Source organism: Symsagittifera roscoffensis, chromosome 5 (genome assembly GCF_963678635.1).
Source record: "Symsagittifera roscoffensis chromosome 5, txSymRosc1.1, whole genome shotgun sequence".
Classification (NCBI taxonomy): domain Eukaryota; kingdom Metazoa; phylum Xenacoelomorpha; order Acoela; family Convolutidae; genus Symsagittifera; species Symsagittifera roscoffensis.
In genome coordinates this window covers 63,466,895-63,485,844 of record NC_087066.1, presented here as the reverse complement: position 1 = coordinate 63,485,844, position 18,950 = coordinate 63,466,895, and the positions used below count along the sequence as shown (strand labels likewise).

The 18,950-nt window shown below is 33.2% G+C and overlaps 1 protein-coding gene across 2 annotated transcripts in view; it reads right to left on the bottom strand.

The window, feature by feature from the left end:
* Window positions 1-12,121, bottom strand: part of LOC134846030 (uncharacterized) — a 13,119-nt gene extending 998 nt beyond the window's left edge. Inside the window, exons 1-3 of one of the 2 annotated variants that reach the window (XM_063863199.1) lie at window positions 11,525-12,121; window positions 3,143-3,264; window positions 1,842-2,933 (exon numbers count right to left, since the gene is read on the bottom strand). In XM_063863199.1, coding sequence (XP_063719269.1) covers window positions 1,855-2,933; window positions 3,143-3,264; window positions 11,525-11,679 — 1,356 coding nt within the window. In that variant the 5' untranslated portion in view covers window positions 11,680-12,121 and the 3' untranslated portion in view covers window positions 1,842-1,854. Of the gene's footprint in view, window positions 1-1,841; window positions 2,934-3,142; window positions 3,265-11,524 lie in introns of those variants that run through there. The other variant, XM_063863200.1, reaches the window with a different exon arrangement.
* Between the last annotated feature and the right edge of the window lie 6,829 nt (window positions 12,122-18,950).

Sequence of the window (18,950 nt, the reverse complement as noted above, 5' to 3'; positions counted from 1 at the left end):
CTTTTAAATTAGAATATGAGTCATTAATTGAATGAACTATTTGGAATTCGGAAAACTCGGTAGAAGCTATCTGCAATAAATGACCTCCGTTTGAACACAAAACTGATGGATATTTCTGGGAATAAAATACGATTTCTTCAGTGCTAATATCGTCGTATAAAATACATGCTTTCTCTGCACTTTTTTCACTCGTTTTCCCGCCTGAGGTAACGATCTCAGAGAAAATCCGAGGAATTAATTTTTCTCTCATAAATTCTTTTATTGTGTTGCCGGTGTCATAAATGTTAACAATTAATTGAGGTCCGTGAATAAAGTGTCCATAGGAAGGAGTGTGAAAAAACTGATTTTTAAATAGTCTGTCATCTGTATCAGCATGGAAGGATAGTTTTTTGAACTTACACAGTGTCCTTAACTGTGTTACAATATTGTGAGTGTTGCGGTACGTTTTTTCTAGCTTGATGTTTTGAAACTTGTCCAAATATTCCTGGACTGCACGAGCATTTGATGTGTAATAATTTGAGAGTGCAAAGTTGGCCTGATTAAAATCGATTCCAATCCCATTTATTTTACGAGGAACAATGAAAGGTTGTGAAACATAGGACACCGGCTCGCTTTGGAAATCGTCAAGAAATACATAATCAAAATCATTAAAATTACTTGCCGCATCGAAATATGAATCATTGTGTAAGATATGCACCTGTGGAATTCTTTTCTTCTTCGTATCAAATATTTCATAGAAGGTTTGTGGCGACCGGCAAGGACAAAAATGGATAAAAATCGATTTTATTCTGAAAAACCTACAAATTTACTAATGTCTAGAATTTATTTTATCTACAACCATTTTGCGAACGATACTCGATTTTATACAGAAAGAATTTTTTTTTTCAACTAAAAACAGATTTTAGTGCCAAAACAATCAATTTTTCCATTCTATAAAACCTTTATATAATGAGTAGATAATCTGCACATAGTCAGTGGATAATTTATAAAACATATAAAAAATTGATTTCATGATTAAAAATTATAAGGGTACTAACATTTTTTTGACCATTTGAATTTCAAATTAATGACTTTTTTCATTATATTGTACCAATTGTAATCAGGAAAAACTTCCTTAAAGATTACAGTGAGCTGAACTCACTAAAGGAAAGTTTTATACTGCAAACTACAAGCCGCAAACTACAAATTTCACGGGAGTCTTCTAAAAGTTTGCAATCCAAGGCTTCCAGCGGCAGAGAAGTAATTTATTGCAAAACTTCCTCAAACTTTCTTTTAAAAGAGCAATCTTTTCAGCGCGCTGTTGAGAAAAAGCAACCATGAAAAACTAGAAAATTTAACATAGAGCAATTAGTTTTGGCTGCAACGTATTTCCACAATAATGAATTTGAAGTTTTCCTTCGGAACTAACATCAGTACAAAAATTTAAGCGAAAAAAGCCTATAATATAGTTTTGTTTCAATGTACTCAAATTATCTGATTGGCGAGAACTTTGGATATATAATTTGTACGTGCTTTTTGTATATAGTCTGTATCTGATCTGTATATAATCCGTATATAGTCTGTATATATATTGTATACAATCTGTAAATAATCAGTATACAATTCGTATAGAGTATGCAAGCAATTTGATACAGAAAAAGAAAGCTTTAGAGTAAGTTAGAGTAGTTTTTGAGTAATTTAGAACAGTTTCGGTAATGATTATTTGATGAGGATAGACATAATAGAGCTTATCTATTATACAAAAAAATGTTTTATAATCGATTAGAACTACATAATCGAAGTTTTAATTGATAAAATTAAAACATCTGAAAATTGTATATTTTTCAGCAGATAATCGATTTTTATTCATATTTGTCACGGCGGGTATATTGAGTTGTGATGTTTGCGTATGCAAAATTTGATTGGAGTAGATGCAAATATATTCTGATAATTGAATAGTTTCTTTTCGCTATGGACATAAAACGCGATCTTGGCGTCAGGTTCAGTGAGGGCCAGACGGATAAGCCTTGCCAGCAAAATCAAAGTTTTGCCAGAACCACAAGGACCACTTATGATCAAATGCTCTTCTGTACTCTCATACGCGTCCTTTTGCTCTGTAGTAATATACTTAAGGCCCAAACAGTCCTGGAATATGTTAATTCCTTCAACAAGGGGTAGGTCGCTAGTTTTCCAAACGTTTGGGTTGTCGGGTCGGTTTTTGGATCTAAAAGTGATCTCGCTGTCTCGAAGTTTTAGGCCAATTTCGCGTACACACTCAGCCAGATTTACTTTGCTTTCATCTATACGTGGGCCTGTTTTCCCGTTGGCCAAAAGCCGAAGTAACACGCATTGTATTTTGTCAATATCACCCCAAACTGGTTCCCAAGATGAACTTGTTTTAATTTCATCGTTCCAAAATGAACTGAAGTTTTTCAAGTGATCTTCGTTTATCACGAAGAAGCTTTCATTGACCGAATTTTCGATGACAGAAGAGAGGTCTTCTTGCCCAAAGTTAGGAAACGCTACTATGTTGAACAACTTGATTGAAGATTGTGCTTCAGGATTGGTTTTTTTAGCAACTGCCCGAACAAGTGATTCAGCTCTTTGAAATTGCTCGCGAGCTTTTTTCATTGACACAGTTCCGTTTTTTTGTTTTTTTATTGGGTTTTTCACCTCAATAATAACAATGTAATCTGGTCCCATCACTACAAAATCATGCTCTTCTTCAATTTTATTCGGTTTTCCACAGAGCATTTTTTCGGCTGATGTGCATCTTTCTGTGTTATGCTCTGAGTCCCATATTCTGAATCGGAAATGAGTGTATGTCAGTCCATGCAACACTATGATTGGCTCATCTAGTTTTTCAAGAGCTCGATATACAATCACTTCAGCTTCATAATCTTGCTGTTGTTTCTCATCTTTGGCAATATTTGGATTTTCTTTCACATGGCGGGCTTCAAAAATACATCTTAACACTGTCTCTTTTCTTATCTATCTTTTCATTTCTTTATTTTAATGATTTTTGTTAACAATAGATATTGTCTTCTTTTTGTCTCAAAGAAAATAAGTACAAAGTATACAATGCCTGTTTCAGATTCTCAAAAAACGATTGCGACTTAAATTATTTGAGACTTTTAATGGAAACTTAAGTGCTAAGAAGAACCTTCGTAAACGTCAATTCTCTGTTGTGAAGGTGCAGGCGGAAACATCAACGGCCTGTCCTCTCCTTCGCAATACTTTTTGAACAGTTCTTGACCTTCAGATAGTAAATCCGAACAGACCAAGCTGAAATCAAAGACAACTTCAAACTTAAGTTTTCAAATATTGTAAAATTGTATGACATACTTTTGGCAAAATAAGTGTTTATTCAAAAAAAAATTCGTTTAAAGAAATTTAGATTTCTACAATTGTGGTTTTTGTGATTCGTAGAAAATCTATAAACGCTATCCAATTTGGTATACGGATAGTCCAATTCCACTACTTCCGAACATTCCAGCCTTAGTTATATAATTGAGCGAGAATCTTTTTGTTCCGACTTTCGAAGAAAACGAAATTTCTATGCTCGGTGTGGTTTTTGTTCCGACTTTTGTAACGAAAGTAACAGAATGTTTCTGCTCGGGGTGGTTTTTTCTTGTTTCAGACAAATTTCGACTCCTTATTTAGCCACTTTTGACTAATTTTTTTATATCATTCGAAAATTTTTGTTGTATTGAGCTTAATTTTGTAAAAATATTTCATCTGTAATCGTTTTTTGCAAAGTTATGAGAGTCTGAAAATTGCAATTTTGAACAATTTGGGACAATTAAAGCGCGATTTATTTCCCGCTATTAACGCTTAAGCGAAGATTTAATCCGTCTTAAAAATCGTTCCAATTTGTTTAACGGAAGCTTATTTCCCAAACTGATTTGTTAATGGGAGCGAAATCTATCCTTTTGTACTTTATATGACGTGTGGGCGATGATTTCACAAATCTCGGATTTTTCAAAAAAAAAATTAATTTTATTTTATTACATTCAATTTGTTTCAAGTTAATGCTGCTCAATAGACCTGAAAAGGCAGTCCGTATATTCAAGGCTTCATCCTGATACGAGCAGACTTGTCTTGTTTTTTTTTGTTCCGATTTTCGAAAAGTAACAAAGTATTTGTGTTCGGGGTGGATTTTTTTTTTTCGTCAGACAAATTTTGACTTTTCAACTGGCCATTTTGACAACTTTTTTTATATCATTCGAAAACTTCTGTTGTCAAGGTATTTTACATGAGATCATTTTTTGTAAAGGTATGGGTGTTTAAAAATAGCTATCGTTCTAAAATGGTTGAAAGAAGATTATTTGCCATAATTGATTTGTTACAAGGAGCGAATGCTATTTTTTTGTACTTTATATGGCGTGTGGGAGAATTATTTTTGCGAAAAGTTTCAAGTTTTGGAAAAAAAAATATTTCATTTTATTACATTTAATTTTTTCATGTTATTACTGCTCCATAAACCTTAAAAAGCAATCGAAACATTCGGTGCTTTGCCTTGATACGAGGAGTCTTGTTTTTATTCAGTCAATTTTCACCGATCGAAATAAAATATTTCAAATAAAATTTTTTATACCCCTTTGAAGATATCGACTTACTGAGTTCAATTATAGAAAGATATTCCATCTCAAATTTTTTTGTAAAGTTCTGGAAGTTTGAAATTTGCGATGCTTTGGACTAAATTATGCGCGCCTTGAAGAGTTTATTTTTAATGGAGCGTAACGCGAATTACTTATGCGTGGCCAATTATCCCGCTCAAGTATTTGAATTGAGGCTAGCTAATTGGTGGTCGTATCAATTTTGTACGACTCAAAATTTTACACTTTTGTACCACAATTACAGCAACTGCAGTCAAAAGCCGCATCAACGAACAATGAGAATGCTTAAGTTGTGTAACTTGTGTTGCAAAATAAAAATGAATTGCGGAGAATCAAAACCACTAACTACTAACCCCAGCAATTTTTTGTTAAAATTACAGGTAGAGTGGGTTAGAAACAGACACAATTTTTTTTGCAAAACTTTTGATAATAAAATTTAAATTCTTTTAAAATCTGATGGGAAACTGTTCTGCTTTGCTTGTGTGGCCAATTTTTGAAGAGCTCTGTAGAACAAAAAACAGGTTTGGATCAATTAAGTTCCTGTAAGCAGTTTTAAAATTGTTTTTGATAAGATATCGAATAAATTGTTTTAGGTTATGAATATTCCTTGTTTTGAACCTGGATTCTTTTACCAGTTACATTAAAAATTAAAAACTCGATACTGCCTAGACGGGTCACGGAAAAGCATTCAGCTCAACGAGCAGAAATCCTGAGTGATTCTTAGAGAGCAAAAAATAAAGTGAATTGAGTAGGATAATAAAAAGTATAATTATAATCTGCGTAGACTCCAAAATGTTTTTTTTTACAAGAAATTGCAAAGTTTTTATCAATTAAAACTTAACAAATCATCTTGGCACTAACTGTTTCGAAGAAGTCAAACATAATTTAAAATTAATTGATATTCAGTTCAGTTTTGCATTCAGTCTCAAATTCTTACAAGTTTCTTGAGTAATCTGAAGACTATTTTTTTTCACATGTTTCTCCAGTATCGTCGTTTACGACTTTGTTTTATTTTCAAAACTTTTTTTATAAAAGCATCTTTTAATTTCTGAAAACAGCGCTTGAAACAGTTCGAACAAAAAAAATCGAACATAACGAAAACTTCTTGTTTTTCCTTAATATCAATCAGCATGTCCGAAAACCGCTTAAACATTTGCTCAATCGATCTTTTTGAGTTTTTAAATTTTCAAAACTACGACTAGTATCTATATCCATGAAACAATTTTTCGTTTTTCACTTTAATACTTAAAACTGAGGAACTTTTCATTGAAAGATATCTTTAAAATCTAACAAGACTGCTCGTATCAGGACGAAGCCCTGAATAATTCGACTGCCTTTTAAGTTTTATAATGAATTTCGAATACTGAAGCATATGAATTTCGAATATGAATTTCATCCCCCACACGCCATATAAATCACAAAAGGATAGTTTTCGCTCCTTGTAAATAAGCTTCTCCAATCATGGCAAATAAGCTTCTTCGGAACAAAAACGGATCAAAATTCGGAACAAAAACAAGGCTTATATAGCGGGAAATTTGTGTTTCCTTTCTGTCAGTTTGCCAGTTAAGTGAAATAACAGTATTCGAATAAACTTTTTTCATTAATATTGGGTAGATAAACGAAGAAACTGTGCAAGTTTCGTCCTCCGACTGAGTCATTTGGCCCAGAACTTGTGTAGAAAAATCACCACTTTTTTAGTCTGAGTGTGCAGCCTCAGAAAAAGAACTGGAAGCCGTTCAAGGAAACAAAAAGAAATTCAATGTATCTGAGTATTACCTCAGTTGTTTAGCTACCTCGGGATCTTTTTATCAACCCTATCATCAGTGCTAAAACTATCCGTGGCCACGTTTTCTCTTCAGCAAAACTAATTCAACTTTTCTTAAACTGACAATTGAGGTGTTAACATTTATAGTTCCTTTGAAATTTCAGCTCAAATTTTTAAACTACTTTCAGACTATGATGAGGCAGGTGTGAATGAGAATTACTCCATGCAAGATGAATCATAGCTACTTTTGTTCACCCAAGCCTAACCCTTCACGGATGTAGCGAACCAGGTTTTTTTGTTTTAGGAGTTCTGACACATTTATATGGGGTTTCTTACCCAATTTAAGCAAGAGTGAGCGACAATCTACCAGTAGCAAGACAACAGTTGTTTTTTTTCACAACATTTTTTCCTGAACCGCATTTGATTTGGCTCCGAACGTAATGACGCTCTAAAACTCGGTAGTTATTGTTCTTAGTCTTCAGCCATTGGCTGTAGTACATAATTTCCACCTCGTCGTGCGTGACAGATCTACGACTGTTACATTGTGTTTATCTGGAGCTCTTTGGTGTATACTGCATCGTAACCCTTGCATCGGGCACTAGCCTAGAGAGGACGACCAGAGTAACCCATGAGAGGCTTTATTTAACTTTTCTGGCGCCGAACTGGGTGTGATAGATCATTCCGCCTTATTAACTCACATCGGATGCCAAAAACAACCTTAGGTAACAAACAAAATCATGAAAAAGCGAAAACTGTCAAAACGGAACAAAAAAATTAAAAACACCAATAAGAAAAACACCAAACCAAAAAACTAACAAAGTTACCTGCTCTTGAAGGTATGGTATCGAATCTTTTGTTTCGTTTGATTTAATTACTGATTTAAGATAAATAACTTTTATTTAATAACCTCTGGGGTCCAAATGGAACCCTCCTTTACCTCCTTTGCTTTTAGCTTACTCAATCAAAACTCATAAAAAAGCATTGATTCGACATAGCTGTTGAAACAGTTTTCGTTATTCATGTATAAGTTTTTGGGGACCGACCTTTTACCTTTTATCAGAAAAGTTATAACATGGAACTTTTACCAGACTCGATAAACAAATTTGATTGACAGATTTAATGGCGTCATTTAGTCTGGTTAAAGACAAGGTTTTCACGACTTCTCGGCAAAGTTTTGTTTGTACTAACCATGAATCGTCCAGTAATTTTAACTTATACTAATTGAGTTGTTGCATTGCGGTCTGGTAAAAGTCGGTCTGGTGAAAGGTCGGTCTGGTAAAAGACCTAGCCCCACGTTTTCCTACTTCAAAAACAAGTTCACTTTTTCGATTTTCACTTGATAATTTTTTAAATTATGATGGGAGGGTGTCAAATAAATTTTCCTCAGAAAACATAAAACATCATTGTCATTTTCAACAACCGCTTATGATTGATTGAGTCAAAAGCTTTCTTTCATCGCCGAAGCAAGATAACATAAAGCGTATATATTTAATTGCCATGCGTATATTTTCTGTGATTTCCAAACATGCTCTCTCTTAAATTAAATCCTATTTGATCTGGGTTGTTCATTTTTTTTAAATATTCTTCAATGCAGGAGAATGTCCATTTGCAAACTTTTTACTGGAGTTTTTGAAAGTCAAAAAAAGAGTGATTGGTCTACAATAGCCTCGATCGGTAAAGCGACTAACTTAATTATTGATTTTTTTAACAATTGTTAAATTGTTCACTGAAGTAGTTAATATTGTATGACTGGAAAGCATGTAAATTAGAAACTCTGTTCGAGATACAATATTGGCAATAGATGCTTTGTTCTAAAACTCGTAATTTGTTTTTTTTCCGTAGTACTCACAACCAAAAAAGCTGCTGAATGCAGAACATCGTCATTTTTTAAAATAATATTTTCTCATCTTTAAAGTTTCAGCTACATCAGCTGCGACTCAATCAGTTTATTTGTTGAACGATTCATCACTAATCGAAGACTGAGAAAACAAAAATTCACGTTCACATAGAAAAGAGCTTCATATATCAGCACAGCACATCCTTAGTTGGTTTGGAATGTGCAAGTTATGTATCATAAAAATCGAACTTTGCATTTCCAACCGAACGTTAATTTTTCTACTCAATCGTGTTGCTGGTGGTTTGTTTCATTAGATAATTGTAGGAATTAATTTGCAAAGAATTGTTTTGCAATCTTGATGTTTTTAATTGTGAAATAATACGACTTCTTGTCGTTCCGATTTTCTAAAAAAAAAACGGAAGATTTATGCTCGGATGATTTTCTTGTTCAGTCAATTTTCGTCTTTCGAAATTAAATTTTTATACCCCATTAAAGATATTGTTTTCCTGAGTTCAAGTTAAAAAAGATTTTTTACCTCCGATCAAAATTTGTACAACTCTAGGGGTTTGAAAATTGCCAATTTGGCTATTTTCTTGGCTAATTTATGCATGCTTTCCAGAGTTTTATTCGTAATGCTGAGAGCGTAACGCGAGTTATTTATGCGTGGCGTATTATCCCGCACAACAAAATTGTTCCAAATTGAAATTAGGCTAGTTAATTGGTCGCATCAGGTTTGTACGACTCAAAATTGCACAATTTATTATTTTCCAAAATTAATAGGTAGGTGTTCAATATTTTCTTTTCTCAAAAACTATTCGATTTGAATTAAGGAACTGTCGAAACCGAAACATTCCTGGCTTTACCCTGATATACGGGCAGTGCTATTTTCAAACTTTCAAGTTTTCAACCCCAAAGGATTCAAATTCTTTCATTAATAATAAACAGAGAAATTAAGTTTTGCAAAATTTTCAATTCCCAGAAACCCCAGAGGTTTACGTTTTTGAATGGCAGTTCACAGAAAGATGTTTTGATTAGAGCTCTTTTTTTTATCGCTGCTTGATTATTCAACAAAGTTTGTTGTCAGTAATTATTCCACTTTAAGCTGCTATTCTTATTTTGGTTGCGTAGCAATTTTTTTTGAAAAGGATATGAGTGAAGGATGTTTTTAAAATTTCCTCGTAATTTCGTTTCTTGAGAATTTTTGTAGCCTGAGGTATATTTGTCTAGCTCAAATTGATCGATAAAGTTTGAAACTAAAAATTGTTAGTCTGTAACTAACTGTTTATATTTGAATGAAAACTTTATCTGCATTTAAGTTTATGAAAACTCATACCAATTTCCATAATAAAGCTGCATTGTTACTTTTTTCATAGTCTGAATTTTGTGATCATTCTAGAAAATTTTTTGAGTTTTTGAATTTAGAAGTTTTTTTCTATGTGTAAACAGAGTTGTGATCGGTTAGCCAGGTATTACAGAGCGCAGTTACAATTAGATTCTCGTTAAGGTTCTCTAGTAAACAAATTAAAAGTTCAAGATGGCGGAATTAAACTGTGTATTCATTGTTTTTTATAGCCGTATTCCAATAACCTATCTTGTTCTCATCGAAATTTTAATCCAATTATCAGGTTGCCTAATAGCAGAAAAAATATCTGGTTAGTTTTAAATAAACTATTTGGTTTGTTAGCCAAACAGAAAAAACTTTTTGCCTGCTTGAAAAATTTGACAGGGTGCAAAATAATTTCTTTTTTTTTTGGGGAAATCGATAAAAATAATGCTTTAAGGAGACGCAATGTATTCGCAGCATGCAACGCTCACTTATATGCAAGGCTGGGCGTATCTTGAATGATCTGGCTGTCTTTTATGGGGTCTGAAGTACAAACGAACTAATGTAAAGTACAAAGAGAAATAAATCCATCAACTAACAAACAATTAGAACGCTTAAAAGCATGCTTAAACTCAATTTAGAAAAAACTGCGGGGCTCTCTTTTTTCTTTTACAGGTAACTATAAATCAAGTTCCAACCGATTTAAATAATGGGGCAGAGGATCTTAACAGAAGGTAACATGATTCGCAAATTTTCACGAGTAAACTTTTTGTTAACATTTTCGGATTGCTATAAACATTGGCTTGGGACGAATTTGGTCTTCATACTTAATCTTTAAAACCAAAGGTTACACCATAAATATGAGGCTCCTGTGGGTTGAGGAAAAATTACAGAGTCAGTTTCTGATCCAAGTTGATTTCGCCACATCTGATTCGCTCAAGTAGAAAACTAGAATGACCCCCCAAATAGGCGAAACTGACCATTTTCGAGACCCTATAACTTCAATTAAATCACGAGTTAAACGCGGTCTGGAAGTTTCAACGGCCGAAAATCAAAACTTTTACATCTTGAACTGAAATTAATGTGACTAGATCGATTTAGACTAGAACCTTTCAGTCTTTTTCTACATTTCAAATAAATTGTACCAGTGCTAAATTGCATCACATTAAATGTTCTTCGAAGAGAGGATATGAAATTTTAAAGGCTGCATGTTTTCAGTTTTATCCCCTAAATGATGATGGAAAAGGATAAGTTTTATTTCAACATTGTATCGATGTTATTGAGCCGAAAAAATAAAAATTTAGATATATTATATTTGAATAAAAACAGAAGTTCATTTTTATTAATAAAATAATAAAAATAATGCAAGAATTTTATGATCTATATGTTTGCTGTAGTTGTCTGGAGTATTTTGAGACGCTTCAAAAAGAATTCTTTAATCTTAGTACTAATTTCTGGTTTCTGGTTTTCAAGGTTTTAGTGAGCAATTTTTGTCTCATTAATTCGTGTGGCTTTGAAGATCTGGATTTGTTGAGCTTGATTTGGATAATGATGGGCATTTTTTTCAAAAGCAAGTGTTCGGCAATCATTAAACGCTTGAATCGAATTTACGATAATCGATTCGAGTTTTTTGCGAACTTTCACGTGCAAAATGAAACTAGTCGTCAATAAACCATTGATGTCGGTTTATTGCTTAAATTCACTATTTGCAAAAGAAGCACGTTCTTTTCTAGCGATGACCTTAATTTCAAACGGATTCTTTAGACTAGGAAGCCATAAACATTTGTTGTAGATCCAATTTTTCCCCACGTTTCCTAAATTTTAATATAACTGCTGATGAATACATTTTCTCCAGGGAGCAAAAATATTTGGAACTACTCGGTGATTCTTTTTTTTAAAATCCTCAAAATGATCAAAATTGAACTAAATCTAAATGAGGTAAATAATTGTTTTGCAGGGTCAAATTTTCTATAAATAAAACCATCTATCGATGCGCATACCTTTCTAGTTGCAAAACTCTTCGCTGCAAATCCTTCTCATGACTCTCCAGTTGTGAAATTCTAGCATCTTTCTCCTCCAAATTGTTGATAAGTTGCTCGAATAATGATTTAATGTTCACATCAGTAATTTTTTCAAGCATTGAAGAACAATCCATGATTAAATTTTCCACGTTTGTTGGTCAGCGAAGAATTTTTCGTTCGCAGATTGAAAAAAAAATGCTAGCGGTTTGTTCCGCAGGGGGTCAAAATAATTGATGGTCAACAAAATAAAGCTCCTACTTCAAAGTTTTGCAAAATATGCCTTCAGGTGTGATCTAGCGTCAACAAAACACGAACAAAAAAATGAGAATGTAACGTTTCTGGCAAAATGTGTGAAATCAAGAAGGACCAATGTTTTTCCTTGTGACTTAGCTTTTCACTAGCTTGTGTCTACAGCAATTTGGCTATATAGCAGTGGCAAAAGAAAAGATATAAGGCATCAGCAGTGTTTTTATTTTAGCTTCAATCGAATGAAACCGATGAATGCTTTTTGCTTGTTACCACGGCAATTTTTTTTAGCTTGCGACTACAGCGATTTGACTATACAATGACTACGAAAGCTTGTGACTTAAGTTGTGTTTTATTTAGGTTTCCTGCTTAGAATGATATACTTTAGCTTAGAATTATAACAGTGTTAGCTTACGGTATACTCAAAAATCTACAATCTGCGACAGTTTCAAAATGCAGCCTGTTCAATTTTTACGACAAAAAAGAGTAATGTTGTCATTTTCATATATTGGTTTCAAGTTTTGTCTCCCGTTTACAAAAAAAAGTTCACGCGCGTAGTATTCAATTAAAACATGAAATAATAAAATGCGTGTATTTGCCGCTATTCTCTGAATAATCAAAAGCTCGGTCGAGACTACAATTTTTGATCGCAGTTTCGCAGTTGCACAATTTCAGAACCGATTTATTTCTTGTCCAGAATGTATATACAAGTTATACATGTATATGCTCTTTTACCAGTATGAGCCCCGAATTAGTGTGGCTTCTAGCAGTTTTTGACAATCGTTAAGGTATGAGGAGAAAACTTGATCTATGAGAAGAGGCTTATTGTTCGCATGTAAAGCATTATATAGAACCGCTACACAATTCACAACGCAACAATTCACAACGCAATGAAACCTACAGGAGGCTTTTATAAAATAAGCGTTTTCATAAAAGCCACAACGCAATGAAACCTACAGGAGGCTTTTATAAAATAAGCGTTTTGACGTCTTTTAGATTTCTTCTATTTTAGAAACACCTACTGAAAAACGGCGCCGCACTATTTTGGCCAAATTTTCTGCGCCGCAGGCAAAATTTTAAAAATAGGCTCAAAAGGCATTTTTGGGCAGCATTGTTTTTAGCTCAATCGAATTGATTTTTTGAGTACTCCCTAAGCACGGTTTAGTCCCCGTTTTGGCCAAATTTCCTGGGCCGCAGGCAAAATTTTGAAAAAACAGGCTCAAAAAGCGTTTTTGGGCAGTTTCTGGAAAATTTTGACCAAAAAATAGTAACTATGACAATTTTTGAATTTTTTGTCGACCTTTTTTTAGGTCGACCAAATTAATTTTTCAAGCTCTGCCAACTAAGAACTAAAAAGTCCGTTTTGGCCAAAATTTTTGCGCCGCAGGTATAATTTTGAATAAACAGGCTGAAGAATTGCGTTTTTTCGGCGCTCGCTTCCCCCTCAAAATTATTATATATTGGCGCCTAAGGCGCATTTAGAAAAATTTTAGGGTCGGTCGGCCAAAAATGGATTTCTTAAGGAGTACCAAAGGAGGACCCTTTGGGTCGGCAGGTGGTCGAATCCCTGAGATGAAGAAGCAAACGCCCCCCCCCCCCCACCGCCCTCTAAATCCGCCCCTGCTATACACCACTTCACCGAACGTGTTACTCCCGGTTGACGTCCATAAAAAAATGCTTATCATACAATTTCATATATGGCGACCATGGAAAAAAATGCTTATCAAACAATTTTCATACACAATTTAAAAGCTGTACTAAACGTTTTTAGAGAAATACTTCTACTCTATTTCCATCTTTTGATTTTTTTGCTCAATAAAAATAAGATTTTAATAATTTTGGTCAAAAAAATGCCTATCATATATTTTACATATATGAAAGCTTTATGATATGCATTTTTTCATGAGCAAAAACACAAATTTGAGGTAAAAAATTTTTTAATCCTTTTTTGGTAGCAAACTTGCTTTTGTGCTCAAATATAAGATTTTGCGAAAAAAAAAAATTGCATGCAAAATTTGAATTTTTGTGTGTATAACGTAGTCCAGGATGAGTTTTTCACCCAAAAAATCTAAAAATCACAAAAAAGTGTTTTTTTTTGCAAACACGATTATGATTTTTTTATTTCATCTGCTAAGATAGAAAAAAATTTATAACAAAAACAGGTCTTTTTTCTCAACTACCAAAACTTTCAAACCAAAAGTTATCTAGCCATGTACAAAAAGTTACATTTTTGGTAATAAATTCAAATGAAATTGTAAAAATTTACGTTGGTGGCAAAAATCACCAAATGCAGTTTATCTGCGTGACAACTGCCAGTTACGCTCTGGATTTGCTTTTGCTAAAAAGTCCAGGGTTAGTGTTTCCAATGAAACAAAAAATTTTAAAACAAATATTTTTTGGTAATTTCATTTATGGAAAAAATGCTTATCACAATATTTCATATTATGGAAAAAATACTTATCATGCTTATTTCATAATATTCTTTTGGTCTTTGTAATAGTATGAATTATTATGATAAGCATTTTTGTCAAAATATGAAATAGTATGATAAGCATTTTTTGTCAACCTGGGACGTTTCTAACTCTTACACCTATACTGCATACCATTGAAAAGAGATTTCAAATCTATGGCAGAGCCTAAGAATCATAATGTGGTTGAAATAATGTGCAATGTAACTGAAATTTAATTTAAGTCAATTTATTTAAGTTAATCTTCACGAAAAAACAAAAAAAAATTAAAAATTTTTCAAATCATTGTATGAAGTCTTATCATGATTTCATGTAATTGTGAAAAGTTTATCAATTGCAATTGCTTTTAGTTTCGTTTGATTCAGTATAAAATCTGCATACCAATAATGGAAAAGATGGTGGTTTTGGTATTTTAGCAAAAGATGGTGGTTTTGGTATTTTGGCACTTTTTAGTTCAAATTAGCTAATATAAAAATACTGAATCAGTGAATAAATTTTTTTTTCGCTGGAAAAGCTAAAAATCAAAGTCAATCACGTTTTTCCGCCGATTCCGTTTCAGTAACTAAGGAGCCCAAATTGCCTTCTTCATAGCGAATGAACTTGAATTGAACTAAGAAAGTGCATAAAAACTAAATGAAATCCTAAATGCAAGACAGTTTATGATGCAACTCTCTTGTTATTAGAGCATTTGAGGACTTTTGTTTGAAACAAAGTCATCAAGATTTATGTAAGTGAAACTTGGTTTGTTCACTTACAATCAGGGTTAAATGATCAACTTTTTTCAATGTTTCTAATAAAACAAAACAAACATATTAGTATTAGATGTTGGGGCTGAAGTGGGGGAGGAGGTGCATGAAATACCCCATGTATTAGTAAACGTTATAGATTTCCGGTGTTCCATGATATATATTAACAATGAAATTAGGGTGCACAATGTATTAGGATAGGGAAAAGACTTGGTAAGGCTTCATGGTTTGTGGCATGGTAAGAGAAGGGTAAGAAAAATATTGTTTGTTGTGATTTTGTCTGGAAACCTCTGATTGTTTCCGAAAAATTTAAAAACGCGTTATCTTAGTGTTGAATAACATTGATGTAGAACGTGTGGCTCGTGTTTTCTGGTTCATTGTAAGTCAAAAGTAAAAATTTTCGCTCAAAAACTGAGGTTTTCTTACCAAAAAAATTGAATTCCTTTATAAAAAACACGATAATATTCAATCTAATTTAAGATATGACCTAATTTTTCTTATGCTCGACCTAGCTAAAAGCTGCTGAAATTTTAATAATTTTAAGTGATTTGGGAAAAAAATAAAAACAAAGAAAGCATATAAATCACTGCATCGTATGATAAATTTATTGCATTATTTTACACTTACAAATAAAACTACACGTTTACATAAGCTTGCTTATAAAACTCAAAACAAGCACGTCATGGATCTTTTTCAGTTTCTTTGGTAGATTTTAAAAAGAATAAATGCTGAATAAATTGTGTAGAACTCACACAATTGACCATTTTTTAAAGTCTTTTGTTGGAAAGTAACCAATTTTTTTTTCGACCTGAAGAATCGGCAAAATATAGGTTTTTTTTTCAATTCGGGCTTTCGTGATCCAGTGTTCACCACTATTATTGATTGGAGCTGTGTTGATGGTTGCAACAGAGTATTTTGTTAGTTGACTTACTTTATCAGAGGGGTAAGATCCCATATACTTGAACTTGAGCTCAGGATTTTTTTCAATAACTTGCACAAGTGAAAAGCTATCCACTTGCTGAATCTTTAGTTACTGAGTCAACAAAGTCATATACACAAGTCTCGTTTAGTGGACAGAGGTTATTGAACACTTTTTTACCGTCTAGGTTCAAGAAAACATCTCGGATTTTCAATTAAACAGCGTTCATTGTCTGCTTTTTCAAAAGATTTAAGTCTGAAGAAATAGAAAATAGATAGTACATGACAATAACGACGAAAAGTCCCAAAAAAGCTTACACTAATATATAGGAACCTGAAAACTTAAAAAACTTGAACACTTTTAGCGACTGTTTCCCAAGACTACCACCTCTGTTACTTGTTCCTAGGAAAACTTGAAAAACATTTCTAATCTCAAGCTTTCTCCATAGAGTTCTGAATAATGCAACTGTTTAGCTGCATCCTGAAGTAAAAGGAAGTCAAAAACAAGAAATAAGTGACTTTGAAAATCTTCCATAGGCAGAGCTGGAAAATATTCGTCAACAGCATTGTTTTACTTGTTGTAACAAAGGGGCAACAAAAAAAATTGTGTCTAATGAGACAATTGCTCTTCCAATCAGGATAATTTTGAACTCTCTTTTTTGAAATTAAAAACATGTGGAAGGACTTTCATAAAAAGATCCAGCAACAGCTGATTTTGCATAAATTGCAACTTCTTTTTTCTTATTGGAGCGTTTTTGAAGCTATTTCAGTGTATGAATCGGTTTTGACGAATTGGAATGACAAAGGTTCTTGCTATAGTTTCAGTGTAATTGTTTTGAGCAGGTTCTCTTTCCAGATTCCTATGCAAGTATTGATGATTAGGTTCAGCTACTAAAACTTTTCTATTTTACACCGAACAATCGCTTATTTTAAGTTTAACATTTGGATTATCAGACAGCCTGTTAAAATTAGCTCTAGCTCAAATAAATTTACTTCCAATTTTGGTATTTGGTAGTAAATAACTTTTGCAAGTAAACAAATCATTGGTGAGCATTCCTTAGAGAGAAAAAGAGTTTCTAATTTATTTGAAATATTGTTTATATAGTTTATAATTAAGTCTATCAGTTAACGGATGCATATCAAATGCCAAAGATATTCTTCAAAACTGTATCCATGACGAGCAAGTATTCCTTTGTTACTCACTGCCGACGAGTTGAATTCGTTTGATATTTTGGCTTTATCAGGGTATAAACCATTGGCGTAGTCAGCCATTGTATTGTTAAAATAATCTTCAAAATTGGAGAATATATATTGTAGTAGAAAGTTTACATAAGTTAAGTAAAGTTCTGGTTCCTCGTTTGATTTATCCTCTGATTTTGCTTTTTTTCGGACTTTTGTTTTTTGAAAGCAGCAAATAAACTTCCTTTGATCATTTGAAGCTTCAAACTTAGATTGATATCACGCATATCCAAGTGGAGATTACGATACGTTTCAATTTCAAACTCAATACTGCTTTCACTTGGAGAAGTACTGGGCAATACTTTCCAAATTGTTTCCAAAACTAGGACTTCATAAAAAATCTCCGGAGAAAAATTTGTAAGAACCCCGTACGAAAATGGCTACTTTGATGTAAACTCATATGTTGTCAAAAAAGTCTTTGCGAGAGCGAATATTTTTTTTTACTGTTTCTTGATAACTTTTTTGAGAAAAGAATCTGGTTCTCAGCTTAGATTTCTTTTTTCCACCTCCCATTTGTCTCTATACTGTTTTTTTTCCACAACTTTTGCAAATGCATAGTATTTTAACAAAGAGGATTGAATTTCTCCCAAAAACTTATCAGAACGGTCAAAAACAGTCAAAAAATCAAAAATTTGACGTCTCCGAGTGCCATATTTGTAAGAAAAATTGGGCGTAGCTGCTAATTCATGAAAGCTTCCATTACTCGTTTACTCTATTGAACCAAAAATCTCAGATTTTAAAGGGCAGTTTTTGAGAAAAGTCAAAAAGTTTCAAAAACCGATCAAAAATTGACTTTTCCGAGAGCCATAACTTTTTATGTCGACAAATTGGGTAGAGCCGCTTATCCACCTAGCCTTCACATAACCTGTTATCTCCATTGAACTTATGAACTCAGATTAAAGAGCAGTTTTCAATAAAAGACAAAGTTTCAAAAAACGGTCCAAAAATCAAAGTTTTGACTTTCCCCAAGGCCATTAATTTTTGTATTAAAATCTTTGAGAGTGGCCGCTTATGCAGTGGAGTTTCAGAAATCTGCTCCATCCATTAAAGCCAAAAATTTGAGATTAGGGCACGTCGTTTTCGAGAAAAACTCAAAAAGTTTCAAAAAACGGTTGAGAAATCGAAAGTTTGTTTTTTCCGAGAGCTGTAATATTTGGGCGTCAAAAAAGTTTGGCGCAGTCGCTAAATTAGGGGGTCTTCTCGCGACTCGTTCTCTATATTGAATCTAAAATCTCAAATTTAGGGTAGTTTTTGAGAAAATGTTTTAAAAATATGGGTCCCCCGCAACTTTTTCGAAAAAGAGCATGTCAGCATAATTGATTCAACTGATTTCGTTTTCAATTTTGATTCAATTAATTAACTGGAATCGAACTCCCGGGCTTTGACGTGTCAAACATGATGGGCGCTGAGGATATTGGAAGAACGCTGAACCTTCAAAAAAAGTCGGCGTACAGAAACTAAGCCGACAAAAAAAACAGACCGATGATAATCCGAATAAGCACACAAACTCTAGTTTGCAAAAAAACAGGTCCTGGACAGATTCGAACAACAAGACTTTACCGTCTCGAACGATTGCAATTTTCTCCGCAATAGGAGGCCACTAAATCGATATAAAATAAGCCGAAACCTATTATACCGAAAAAAGCCAAAAAAAGGAAAAAAAATATCACAAGGGTACTTAAATCATGGGTGATGAATTAACAAATCACAGGAAAAAGCAAAGAAACTGTTTAGACCAGCAGAAAAAACTTTTATTCGGAAAGTAAGCCTTAAAAAATAAACAGACAA